This window comes from Pinus tabuliformis, chromosome J (assembly GCF_031772625.1).
Source record: "Pinus tabuliformis cultivar Carrire ecotype Pingquan chromosome J, CPIR1, whole genome shotgun sequence".
Lineage (NCBI taxonomy): Eukaryota > Viridiplantae > Streptophyta > Pinopsida > Pinales > Pinaceae > Pinus > Pinus tabuliformis.
Genome location: NC_142295.1, coordinates 1,589,837,019 through 1,589,850,158, shown reverse-complemented (window position 1 = coordinate 1,589,850,158; position 13,140 = coordinate 1,589,837,019). Strand labels below are relative to the sequence as shown.

The window sequence follows — 13,140 nt, the reverse complement described above, 5'->3', positions numbered from 1 at the left end:
CAAGGGGTTTTTCGTGGAAAGTCTTAATAGCTTTTCCCAAAGCTTTCACTTTCATTGAACCTTTCCATTGAATGAGCTACCTTGCCTCACTTCAAACCTATCATAGATACGCATTTATCGCAAGTGAGTAATATTGGGACTCCTCCCGTCGATGAAAATCCGAGAAGAGTAGGGGACTTAGGTTGTGGTGACAATGGGCCTCTGTTCCAAGTGTTGTTGTGCCCTCTATATTTTGCCTCTTTACAAGGCCTGCTAGTTTGTAACCTTGTGCAACAAAAAATCCCAATAAACCAACTTCAAGCAAAAATTCCCCTCCAAGAACAATTCACACCATAGACTCACATTGCAGCAAAGTAGAAAAGAGACAGAGCTAGTATCCACTTCCAAAGAGAGAGAAGTGTGATGATGGATGATGATGAATAAGTGAATAAAGCTCCCCTCTATTTATATGAGGTTAACCAAGCCTTTTTTCACTAATTTTACAGGCAAAACCCCTAAAAAAGTTTACTTTAGCATTCAACTAGGTGAAAAGTCGCAAGTCTACATTGAAATAGCTCTAAAACATAACAAAATACCAAAAAAACCCACAAGTGTGAGAGAAAAGTAGTCTCCATCATGACATCATCCTCCAAAATAGGTAATAAGGCCTCACTAAGACAAGGGTCCAAGGGTGCTTCTCACTCCAAGAAAGCCCCAAAGTGCATGTGTACATCTCTAAATGGTGCCTCCTCCACCATGACAGCATCCAAGAGAGGACCTACACCACCCTTTTCAAGCATGTGGGGGTGACAAGCACCTCTAACGGAAAATGTTGGCATCAAAGAGGAATGTGCTAGCCCTCCCAATTCATCTCAGCTATAACAATCTTCATCTAGGCTCCAACAGAAGTTACGGTCCATTAAACAAGGTCAAGGCCAACCTGGGGGCGTCCTGAATCTATCTAGACACATCATTAAATAGTCCAATGCCCAAGCTTTTAGGCTCAGCATTCAGCATTTGGAGGCTCATCAACGGGTGTAGCACCATGTGGAAGTTGCTCAAGGCCCAAAGCTCATCTCTAGAAGGCCAACATTAGGGCCACAAACTCATATTTGCTCTCACAAAGGGGCAAAGAACCCACTGGAAGATGCTGGGGAAAAAGGGAGTTGTCCCTCAAGGGATCTTTGTTGCATATGTGATGCCATCTGAACAAAACCTCTCAAAATCAAGTGATATCAACTACACTAGGAACATGAAACTATTAAAGGGTCGTAGTGAACCATATCTAATGTTAGGGGCACAAGATTGCTTCACACAAAACTCACCTTCAAATTTCTAACTAGATCAAGATTTCTAAACAAATTAACTTACTAATGTTAAGGATAACTAGGTTAACAACCCTATAATGTGTTCCCAACCAACATGAGTGACATGTGCTAGTTCAGCCTATCAATCCATAGGTGTGTGTGATAATGATGTTAATGGAGTGGGAGAGACTTCAAGGAAGGTGCGATAACCATGAGACCAACTAATGGGGGTCCAACATCATGAGTGTAATGATCCAAGGAGGGAGCAATTGTGGTGGCATGAGTTGCCCTTTTCCTCGACCTACTTTTTCCACCCCTCTGGTATGCCTTTTACTTTAATGATTTGTCTTTATTTGGTGCATAGCTTAGGAGCCTAAGCTTACTTTATGTTTTTCCAATACCCCTTTAAGATATAGCAGTTTCTAGCTCATTGAGGTTGGGACATTCAAGAGTTTCTTTATTTAGATGAAGCATTGAATGCTTGACGAACTGGGTGATGGCCAATGAGGGGGGTGGAGCTCATGCTGGACTTTTGCCCACATGCTAAATATTGTCCCAACCATCTTTTGCAATTTACATTTTCTTTCATTGTGGCCTTATATGCTTTTAACCTTTTTTTAGCTACATCAACCTCCTTCGCCAAGTTTCCGACCCTTACTCAAAGATATCGATAAAGGGTGCCAATCCCAATGACCAATGACTACCAAACCAGAGAAAGGAGGCGATAATTGGGAGAGATGGAAAGTGGTATGTATGAATTACATTAGACACAATATATCAATCAATGCCTCCTCAGTAGAGCCCTTCCTAAATCCTAAGGCCTCAAAGGAGGTCCCACTGAACTAGAGTAAAAGACTAACGTCCCAAGTGAAGTGTAGGGACAAGGATACAATTGAAATTGGTCAATCATCCAGTTTTCCCTATGATCCATATCAATATGCCCATAACATTAAATGAAAGCACATGATTGCAAAAATGGTTAGAGTACTTGCCAAGTGAAGACCCACCTTCCTTTGAGAAGCATGCTAGATAGGAGAGAGGTTTGACTGGAGCAATGGGTGGAGAAATCTGGCATAGTGTTATATGCTAACCATCATGTGCTTGTTACCTAGCTAGTTGTCAAAAGAGGAGAAAATTTTTCTCCCATGGATTACCCACTTTTTGTAGGTAACAATGCCTACCAAGTGTTCTACCAGTGGGGATTGGTATCTCCAGTAGGTTGTTGTCTACAATTATTTGTAACAGTAGGTTGGTCCCTAAAAAGAATTATAAAAAGAAGTTTTGTGGTTTCTCCCAAAAGGGTTTCAACGTAAATCTTGTGTTCCATGGTCTGCAACTGATAGATCTCGTATGTGATTGCTTTCTTTTGGTTTGTGAATGGTTATATAAATAAAAATTGACTTATATTGATTCAACCCCCCCACCCTCTCAATACAATTGTGTGCTCAACATTAGACCCATTCCATTCATGATGGTCCCCCATTTCTAAACCTTGAGACTATTTTTCCTTCTTCTTGTCCCAATTTTGGAAGACGCTCACCACTTGTTCGCAATTTCCCTAGTACTGCAGCGTTCATAGTGGCTATTCCTTCACTATCTTCAAAGAAATCACTTTGCTACCAATATGATCAATAATCACTTAGGCAATGGCTAATACAATTCACTAGCATAGACCTTTAATTTTTATTTGATTAGTGCTCTTTTATGTTAATATGTTGTTGTAAATTAATTATGACCATGTAAGAAATACAAAGAACTCAGTGCAAACTAGCATCAATCACATATAGTAGATACGGAGATTATCTTTGAGAAACCTAATATGGGAATACTCCAACTTGAAATGGCTTGCTTGACTCTTTTATTGTATTTAAAGGAAATTAATTACTAAGGTCCTCAATAAAAGCATTTACTCTGAGCTCACGTCCCAGAAGTTATAGGGTGAATACGCCTATGCTCTTGTGCAATCTCTACTCAAATCAGCTTCTCATTGTCCTCCAAATAAACCATCGAATTTTGTCATGTTGTTGGACACCTGTGGATTCAAACTCCCTCTTATTTATTCATTGCTCGAAGGCCAATCGTTGAACCAAGAATCAATTATACCAACACTGTAACTATCAAGGTCCATTAAGCATCTTCCCATGCTTTCATGGAAACAGACACAATCATGACTTCATGGTGTCCTTGTGACACTTCCCAAAAGGGTTCTACCATGTCAATGTGGACTAACTAGCTCATTGTATTCCAACAGCCCTTTAAGCCTTTTCCTTGTGCCACATGCCAACCTACAACAGCAAAAAAGGCTTATTTCAAGGTCTTATGGAAATTCCTTTTGAACCTCCACTAAAACTCTAGTCATCTAATCAGATGGCACGCATATTCCCAAACACTAACATCTCCAAGACTGTCCAGGCCTTGCAAATACCATCAATCTCTTGGAGATCAAGAACATGCAAGCTATCTTCCCCATGCCACATGGTGCCAAATGATAGAACTGCATGGTATTTTGTGGAGGAGGATAGAGTAGGGTCCAAACCCTCATTGGACAGCTAGGATCTCATTTTGATTGATGGTCCAAATCTCTATAGTGATGGGTTTAGTCTCCTCCTCGTTTCCCTCTTAAATCTCAATAGCCTATCATATTATGCCATGTGTCTTCATGGAAGAGTCTTCTCCAACTCTAACTCCAATATCCATTTATGAGGATTTGGAATATGACCTCGGGGTGTTCCCACCCCTTTGTGCTCATGGTGGTTCAAATTAGCACCTTAATTTCTGCAATGTGTTTATTCGTGATCTTTTTGGAGCAAATTGACATTGGACAAGCTTTCCAAAAATCACTTCTTGACTTGCATGGTGGATATCTATTGCTGAGATATTCGACTATGTATCCGTTATAAAGTGCTCATTATTCCTCGTCGTTGACACAATCAAAGTTCTTATTGTAACAAGCCACTTTTGCTTTATGTTGCTCCAACCTCTCAATTCTGATTAGGACACCATATGATCCAAGAGGTAAATGATAAGATTTGTCTTAGTAGATAAGCCAAGCAATCCCAATGGGCATTCTCTTACTACTTCCTTAATAATCTTTTTTGCTCTGGTGACCAATTGGACTAAGCATAGTCTGCCATGCTTCTTTGCATTAAGCTTGCACCACTCTACTATCTTATGTGACATAAAATTATGACTAGCTCCAGGATCAATAAAGACTGAATCTGTTTGATCAGCAAGCTTACCTTGCACTTCTATCGTGGCACATATCCATGGTACATTCACTACATTCTCCATCATTTGCACTTCATGCATACTGTTGATAGTTCAGCTTGGTTTATCAGACCTCTAGCATAATGTCCCTTATCCCCCACTGCATTTGAAGCAGATATTTCCAATTTCTTACTTAGTGGTCATGTCCTACAATGGGATGGCCATTTAGATTCATGCTCTTGTCCATGCCCGCATGAGTGAGAATGAGGCTTAAATCATCTTTGCTATTTTCCCTTCACTTCTTTGTTTCCTTCAATCTCCTCTAGCTTTCCTGATGGCCCTAATCTTGCTCTTCATAATGTTGAGCTTTTCGTACAGCCTCTGCCAAAGTTTTAGGCTCAGTTTCCCAGATTTTACTTGCATATGAAGGGTCCAGACCACTTCGGAATGATTCGCCTTGAGCTTTATGAATCTTCTTCATACTCATCCGCTATTATTTTCCCTTGCTTTAGGGTATGGAACCGATTAGCTCTTGACGAGACCTAAAATGACCCACTATTTGGCCTTTGAAGTGTGTGACAAAAACAATGAATTATTTAAGAAACTTTTTCTTCTCCTCTCGATGGAATAATTTCATTTTCAATCTGAAATTTTTAAATGAACTTATTTTCTGCAAGAAACCCTGTATTATGCAACCATGCTTAGAATCAAGCAAGTCTGACACGATGAAACTTCTAGACAAACTCATTCTAAGTCATCAATAACCCTTTAGTTTTCCTTCTGTTTGAAAGCAATTACATAAGAAAGGAACATTTTGGCTCAATTACCTGATTTTCAACATTGTCTTTTGCAAGGACAGTCAGAGTAGAGAATGCCTTAACAGCCAACTTGCTGGGGGATTTTGTGAATTTAACTAGCCTGGGAATGAGATGCTTGGCTGCTACTTTATACTTATTTAATGAATCCTCTTCACATAAAGCTTGTAATTCTTGCACTGCCTTTAACCGCTCCTCCTCATCCTCTGAATTGTTAATGATTTCATTTGCATTTTCCAACCTGATATCATAATTCCGCTCTCTCCATTCTGCAATGGACTGTTTCAACGCAAAATTCGACTTCATTTTGATGTTTTTCAATTCAACCCCGTTGGGCACCTGGTATGGCCTTCTTCAAACCATCTTTCGATGGCAGCACGCTCATAGGTCTGACCCGAGGCAATCTGAACTGGATCCCGCATAATATCCTTTGTAATGGAACAAATAAATGACTGCAATGGAAGCATGGGAATGTTTCTGTGGGCGCTCTGTTTTCCATGACTGGACTCATCTTTAACATAGGAGGATGTCCGGATAGGCTTGCGCTTTGAAGCAATTGCCTTCTCCAGCAGAACAATAAACTGCTCCAAATATAGAGAGTGTACCTTTCCTTTGAATTGCTCTGCCTCGGTCCTCTCGACCTTCAATTTCTCCAATTCTGTGGAAAAAGCATCGGAGTCTAATGGAATCTGCAAACTCTCTGCTATCTGTTCCGCGAGCTTGATGCTGAGGGAGTAGTCGGCTACAACTGAATCCAGAGCACCATCCTCAAAATAATTGCAAAGAATCTGATCCTTTAATTCAAGCTTTGGAATTCCCCTCTCTATCAACTGCTTGGCTTCGGAAACATGAAACCTTAATGCAACGGAAGAGCCTTCCAAGATTACATTCTCCAGAAATGTACCTGAACTATTTGCGAAAACCTTGACTCGATCAATCACAGTGGAGCAACAAGTTAATAAATAGAGCGAAGACCTACCAGATATTTCACGTATTAGAGTTTCAGCGTTTTCAACCTCGTCTTCCAGCACCTTCATGTCCAAACCCGTGTAATTGACACTGAGGGTTTCTGCATCTGCCAATAGCTCTTTCATAACCTGGGCTAGTTTGAGAACGAATGATTCAAATTGCAAAAGCACCCGTTTTACTGCGTGTTCCTTGGCGGGACAAACTTCTTTTGTTTCTTTAGCCAATTTGCATAACTTCTTGTTGATGGTTTTGGCCCATCTTGCAATCTCAGCAGAACTTGCGCCTGGCCCATTGTCATCCATTTACTGCTCCCAGTTTTGGCGTGCTGTTATCCGAATTGAGAGAGTGAACAAATCCAACGGTGCGATATTCCACAGAGGTTGTTGATTCCACTCTGGTCGATTTGGTTAAATATTGAATGGATCTGAATCGCTTCACTCTTGGTCCGCCTTGACTGAAAATTTTGGATATTAAAATAATTGACTGGCTCGGCGACTTCAGATATCTTCGAGGTAGTGAGGTAACTGGCATGTGCGGGCTGCAAGCCGCCGCTCCAACTGTTGACATTGACTGGATAATGGAAGTTAAATGCGAAAACGCCAATTGAAGGAGCCCAAGTGTTGTTGTTAAGAAAAATAATGGTATATGAATGCGACAGCCCCAATTGAATGACGAAGTCGCCCAGGTCTGCACCACCCTACAGCTGGGCCACCCTGAGTTCTTAATTCCTCTTATGGAAGGAACAGTATCTGTCACAAGGTCAATGTGGAGCCTCAAATTCTCCGCATTTAACGCATACAACACGTTAATGCACACTCCAACTTATCATCAGCAAGGGATGCGTTTCAGACCATTATGGGAGTCAATACATATGCGCTCACACTACCCGGAATAAGTCAAATAAGAAAGAAATAAATAAATTAGGTTAACGGCCACTTAGCGTATGGTCAAATTGTTTCTTTGTTAGATGAATATAGTTTATGGGACAAATTGTTTCTTCATTTAATGTATTTGGCTCAGTGTTTCCACAAATTTATTGTTAAATAAATTATCTCAAGAGCTAGCTCTCAGCTTATCTGCATAATTTTGATAATAATTACAAAATTAGATTGATTTCCCTAAGGAAGTAGATAATTTTGTAATTAAAATACAAATTTATATATATCGAAAACATAAGAAATATTTTAGTATTGGAGAGATGTTGTCTTACATAATTTAGTATTGTAGAGATGTTGTCTTATATTAAAAGAAATTAAATAATACTTATATTAAAAATTTAAAAATATGGGCAACAAAAAAACATTTTAATATGTAACATAAATATAACAAGCTACATTATACTGTGGTTTAATTTAAATATAGTTAAATTAAAGTAAAAAATTATGAAGATTTGGCAAAATGGAAGCCTATATAAGTGCATGCATAAACCTGAAACCAAAACTAAAAGAAAGAGGTAAAATTGGAAAACAAGAGATTAGGAAAAAAATAGGGCTATTCCAGTGGTTCTAAATATTCTTCAACTAATTATTAAATGGTTATTGGGTCATTAACCATAAAATCTAATAAATAGTAGTTATACAAACCGAATAAATAGTTATGAAGCTTGTAATATGAATATATGTGATATAGATATTTCTTTATTTTATAAATTAAAGCCTAAAACGAAATAGACTTTAATTTTAGCAAAATTTTTAATTATATTGGATTTAATTTTATGTTTTCTATTTTTTATTTGTTTTTGGATATATCTGTAAGTTAATTTTGTCTAAATTTTAGTAAGAATTTGTTGAAATTGTATATTTAAGTTATATAGTTATAATGAGTTAATGTAAATTAGAACCACAACATTTCATAACTTTATGTTTAGAATGTGTGTATACAAACATAAAAATTTACTATTTACAATAAACTCTTTATATATATATATATATATATATATATAATGCTATGCCTAAGTTGAAAATTTAAAAAAATATAAAATATATTAAAAAACATCCTATATATTTATATGCATAAGTTGTAAATTTAATTTTAAAAAAATATAAAATGTATTTAAAAACATTCTATATATTTTATAAGAATATATCATATGAAAATATTAGCATTTTGTGAAATTTATTCTCTATTAAATTTGTAATTAAAATAAATCTATACTAATTATATATTAAACATTTAAAAAAAAACTCTTATTTATTTTCTATTTACAAAAAAACATAATAAAGATAAATTTTAAAATGAAATTGACAATAAAAACTTAGTTATATGTTATTAGATATTTTTTTGGGATTTGCATTGGGTGTGAAATGAAAATGACAATAAAAACTTAGTTATATGTTATTAGATATATTTTTCGGATTTGCATCGGGTGGTGCTCACAAGGGTGAAGAAGAGGGATTGAAACTAGTGAAATGAATCACATATCACTTATGGGGCTTGCACGAAGAGGGATTGAAACTAGTGAAATGAATCACATAGCATCAATCATCGATTGTGGGGCTTGCACCCGGTAACTAGGGCTTCCTGGGAGGTCACTCATTCGAGATCGCCTCTGGCTCAAGCGCACTTAACTATGGAGTTTTCCCCACAATCAAGCCCATTTAACTTGCTACCCCATTTGCAAAACCTTAGCAAGTATTGTGCCTCATGAACTATTCAAGTAGAGCTCCCTTCACTCTTTTTGTATTTAAGTATTGAGGGGTTTCTGTAGTGCATTATATTAAATATCTTTTTGGGATTCAACTGTGTTAAGTGAGTCATTCGTCTATGACCATATTAATGAGAGGTAGTCGTAACTGACTAATTTCTCATGATTTTTGAGTAGTCCACTTAGCACTCATTGAATCAGGTGATGCTCACAGAGGTTATTTGAAAAAACCTATTTATTTTAAAGAAAGGTAATGAGGAAGACAGATAAGACTTTATTAATTAAATGTCAACTATATATATATATATATATATACACGTTCCTTGTGTTCTTTCCTTTTTTTATAATCATATAATTAAAAAATGATTATATAATAATTGTTTAGTATTTTATATCAATTTGATTAGTTGTGAGGTGCATCACTCTCCCTTCATGAACTTTGTTATTTATAATGCTAAAGACATAGAATGCAAACATAGTTGAATCAAAGAATATAAGTGTATCCTCCAAGAGGGTGTAATGTTGTATTGAATTTTGAATTTTAAGGGTTTGATGACTTTGACATTTTGCCATCATAGCAATTTCATTTCATCAACAGCGCAGTAAAACAATAGCATGAAGCACGGAGGGTGTAATGTTGTATTGAATTTTGAATTTTAAGAGTTTGATGACTTTGACATTTTGCCATCATTTTTTTTTATTTTTTTTTTCAGAGGAAAAAAAACCACCATATTTTTATATATAGATATAAAAAGACATATAACAGAACATAAGGCAAAAAGGGAGAGCTAAGACAAAACTCCCGACAGTTTTGCAGAGGATGACCATTGGCCAAAGCCAAAAAGTCCAAAGATTTGATCCTGAAAGCCTCTAACAGATCCAGCTAAATAACATATGACCCAAGATAACGAAGAATGCAGCAGATTACAGAACTTTGGAAGAAGGAGACAGCCTCCTTAAAGGAGAAGGAAACAGAGGGATCATTACACCAACAGCCAAAAGCAATGGATAAAACACATAGACTGATACCATCATAGCAGAAAACACCATCATGGAGTCATGGAGCTGAAAGTCAGTCTACCGAGCATACGAATCATAGAAGGCCAAAATCTTCTGAATAATAACCTGAATGGGCTCTTTGGAATGTTGAAAGATAAGAGCATTCCGCCATAACCACAAGAACCAGCAGGAAATAATGAACAGCGATCTCGCCGAAGAGGACTGACTACTCCACCAAATAAAAGCTTCCTGAACAGAAGAGAAAGACATGTGAGGGAAACCAAACTGTAAAGACAATTCATACCAGATTTGGAGTGACGAGGAGCATTGAAAGAACAGGTGCAAATTGGATTCCGCATCGTTGAAGCACATGGAACATCTGCTCGGACCCTGCCAATTTTTCCTCTGAAGAACTTCCCACGTGAGGTTCTTATTCCAATATAGCAGCCAGGAGAAAACGATCATTTTAAGGGGGCAAGAGGCCTTCCAGAAACAGGAGGGAAAGAGCTGAGAAGAGCTTCTTGCTGAAGATGAAATAAGATCTGCATAAATGAGCTTCACATTTGCAGATTGAAAGGATCCTTTTAAGCACCATACCAAGTGATCATGAGTGCCCGATCGCTGTACTCCTAAACTGCCTAAAGAAGCTTTTGTTGAATCCCAAAGCGGACGCAATAGAGGCGGCAAGAACAGGTCCTCCGCTTCTTTCCAGACCGGGACAGAACCCCTCCATTGCTTAATTAACTTGTCCCAAGTGAACAAACCCTGCCTGTGGAAAGAAAGAACCAGCTGATGAGGAAAAGATATACCCCGCGCGCACGAGATGGAGTCGAATCCAATGAGAATATTGGTGCCCGAGGAGAGGTTCCAGCTTAAAAACTGCAGGAAGAAAGGCTGAATTTTCCTTAAACTCTGCCAGATCGACGAACCTTGCCTAATGCCAACCGAACCCCTCCTGTACCAAAAGTCAATGCACCTACCTTTCATGTATTTTCCTTTAATGATCATGCTCCACAGCCCGGCTCCGAAAATACCACGGTGGAGGGATTTACAAAGAAGAGCATTTCCAAATGAGCGTAAGTCAAGGAGACCCCAGCCTCCATCGATTTTAGGCTTTGATATGGCTGATAGCTTAACAAGGTGCATTTTACTATGAACAGAGCGACCACCCCAAAGGAAATTGGCGATCAATCTGTTCATGTGTTTAATGGTACTTGAAGGAAGATAAAATAAATGAGCCCAGAAAACTGAGAGCTGAGAGAGAACCGCCTGCACGAGAACGAGTCTACCAGCCAGGGAAAGGAGTTTGAACTCCCAGATGGATATCCTTTTATAAAAACGATCCAAGAGCCATAACCAGTCCGAATTTGAGTTGCCTTTTGCTTTTAAAGGAAAGCCTAAATATTTAAGCCCTTGCGATATAGAAATTGGAGCGATGCTCATCAGGTCCGCAATCCAGCGAACTATTTCCAGGTTCAAATCATTATGGTATAGAGAGGATTTTCCCCTATTAATAATAAGGCCTGTAGCTCTCTGGAACTTCACAAGAATATCATATATACACTGCCAGGAGTTTTTGCAAAGCATAGCAAAAATTAGAACATCATCTACAAAGAGATTATGAGAAAGGGATACGTTTTTGCATATCTTTACCGGCCTACAACGCCTCTCTGCTACTGCTTTGTTCAGCTGCAAACTAAGAGAATTCATAACCAAAATAAAGAGCAAAGGAGATAAGGGACACCCCTGTCGGAGGCCTCTCTCCGCCTGGAAAGAAGGGGAGGGTGATCCATTTATAATCACAGAGTATTTAACATTTTCTACACAGCTCATGACCCAATTGACACTTAGAGACTTCAGTCCAATTTTTGCCAGAAGAATTCTTAAAAAACCCCAATCCACGCAGTCGTAGGCTCTTTGCAGATCGATCTTGAGGATGGCCGCGTCCTTATTTTTGGATAGCATAGAGAAAAGAGTTTCCTGCGTCAAGGCGATCGCGTCCAAGATAGACCTGCCTTTTAAGAAAGCATGCTGGTCCCCCGTAATGCAGCGATTAAGAAAAGGCTTCAATCTTTCTGCAATGATTTTAGAAGATAATTTGAACAAAATATTACAGAGTGAGATGGGCCTGAAGTCATGGAAGGTCTCCGCCCTGATTTTTTTTGGAATCAGGGCTATAAAAGTTGAAGAGATCTCAGGATGAATGCTTCCAGACATCCTTGAAGCGTCGAGCATCCGCAGCAAGTCCAATTTAATAAGATCGAAGAAATGGGAGAAAAATTCTATTGGCCACCCATCGGGACCCGGACTTTTGTCCTTTTTGATAGACTTAATAGCGCTTAGGAGTTCCTCTTCTGATATAGGCTTGATAAATTCTTCATTAGCAGCATCATCCAGCATTTCCGGAACCATCTCTATGCCCCACATAACATCTTCAAAGAGCACCTCCCTTCTTTTAAAATGGCTATGAAAAAAACTCACTGCCTCCCTAGTGATCTCTTCCTGAGAAGAGAGGATATTTCCCCAATCGTCTTTTATGCTCCATATGGTATTCCTTTCCCTCCTAGCATTTGCAAACCTATGAAAAAAACTTGTATTTCTATCTCCTTCTTTGAGCCAGATGGCTCGGCTCTTGAGACGCCAGGTAGCCTCCTCCCTTTGCAAGATCTGTTGTTTCTTTTTCTCCAGATTCCTAATCAAAATTTTTTGATCAAAAGATAAACTGTTTGGGTCAGCTGATTGACATAGGGAGTCCAATTCCCTTCTCGCATTTTCCAATTCCTGTTTATCCATCCTCCTTTTATGTCTTTGCCATTCCATCGTCACTGTCCGCAGCCTGTCCATTTTGATGCGAAAAGGCATAAACGGCGCCATCTCATCTTCATGCAGACTTTTCCATTTGCTTGAGATCTTATCATTAAAGGAAGGGTCTGTTAGATGAACCCGATTGAATTTGAAGGGGTAACCGAGCCTGAAGACTTTTTCTCTCCATTTTAGGAAGATGGGTCTGTGGTCTGAAATGTGGTCGCTTCCTATGATAAAACAGGCGTTCCCATCTTAGCGAAAATACTTGCATGCATAATTACTCTATCGATCCGCTTTGCTATATATGCCTGCCCGGTCCTGCTGTTGTCCCATGTTGGACACATATTTTCCGGCACAACGTCGACCACATCCCTGTTAAGAAGTTCTCTCCTGAATCTGCCAGCCATATTGCCGG

General features: G+C 38.6%; 1 protein-coding gene across 1 annotated transcript in view; it reads right to left on the bottom strand.

Annotated features, from left to right (window-relative positions):
- LOC149233556 (U-box domain-containing protein 44-like) overlaps positions 1-7,045 on the bottom strand; it is a 164,745-nt gene extending 157,700 nt beyond the window's left edge. Inside the window, 2 exon segments of the mRNA XM_089379795.1 lie at positions 5,321-5,634; positions 5,637-7,045. Of these exon segments, the coding sequence (XP_089235921.1) occupies positions 5,321-5,634; positions 5,637-6,579 (1,257 nt within the window). The 5' untranslated portion in view covers positions 6,580-7,045.
- Between the last annotated feature and the right edge of the window lie 6,095 nt (positions 7,046-13,140).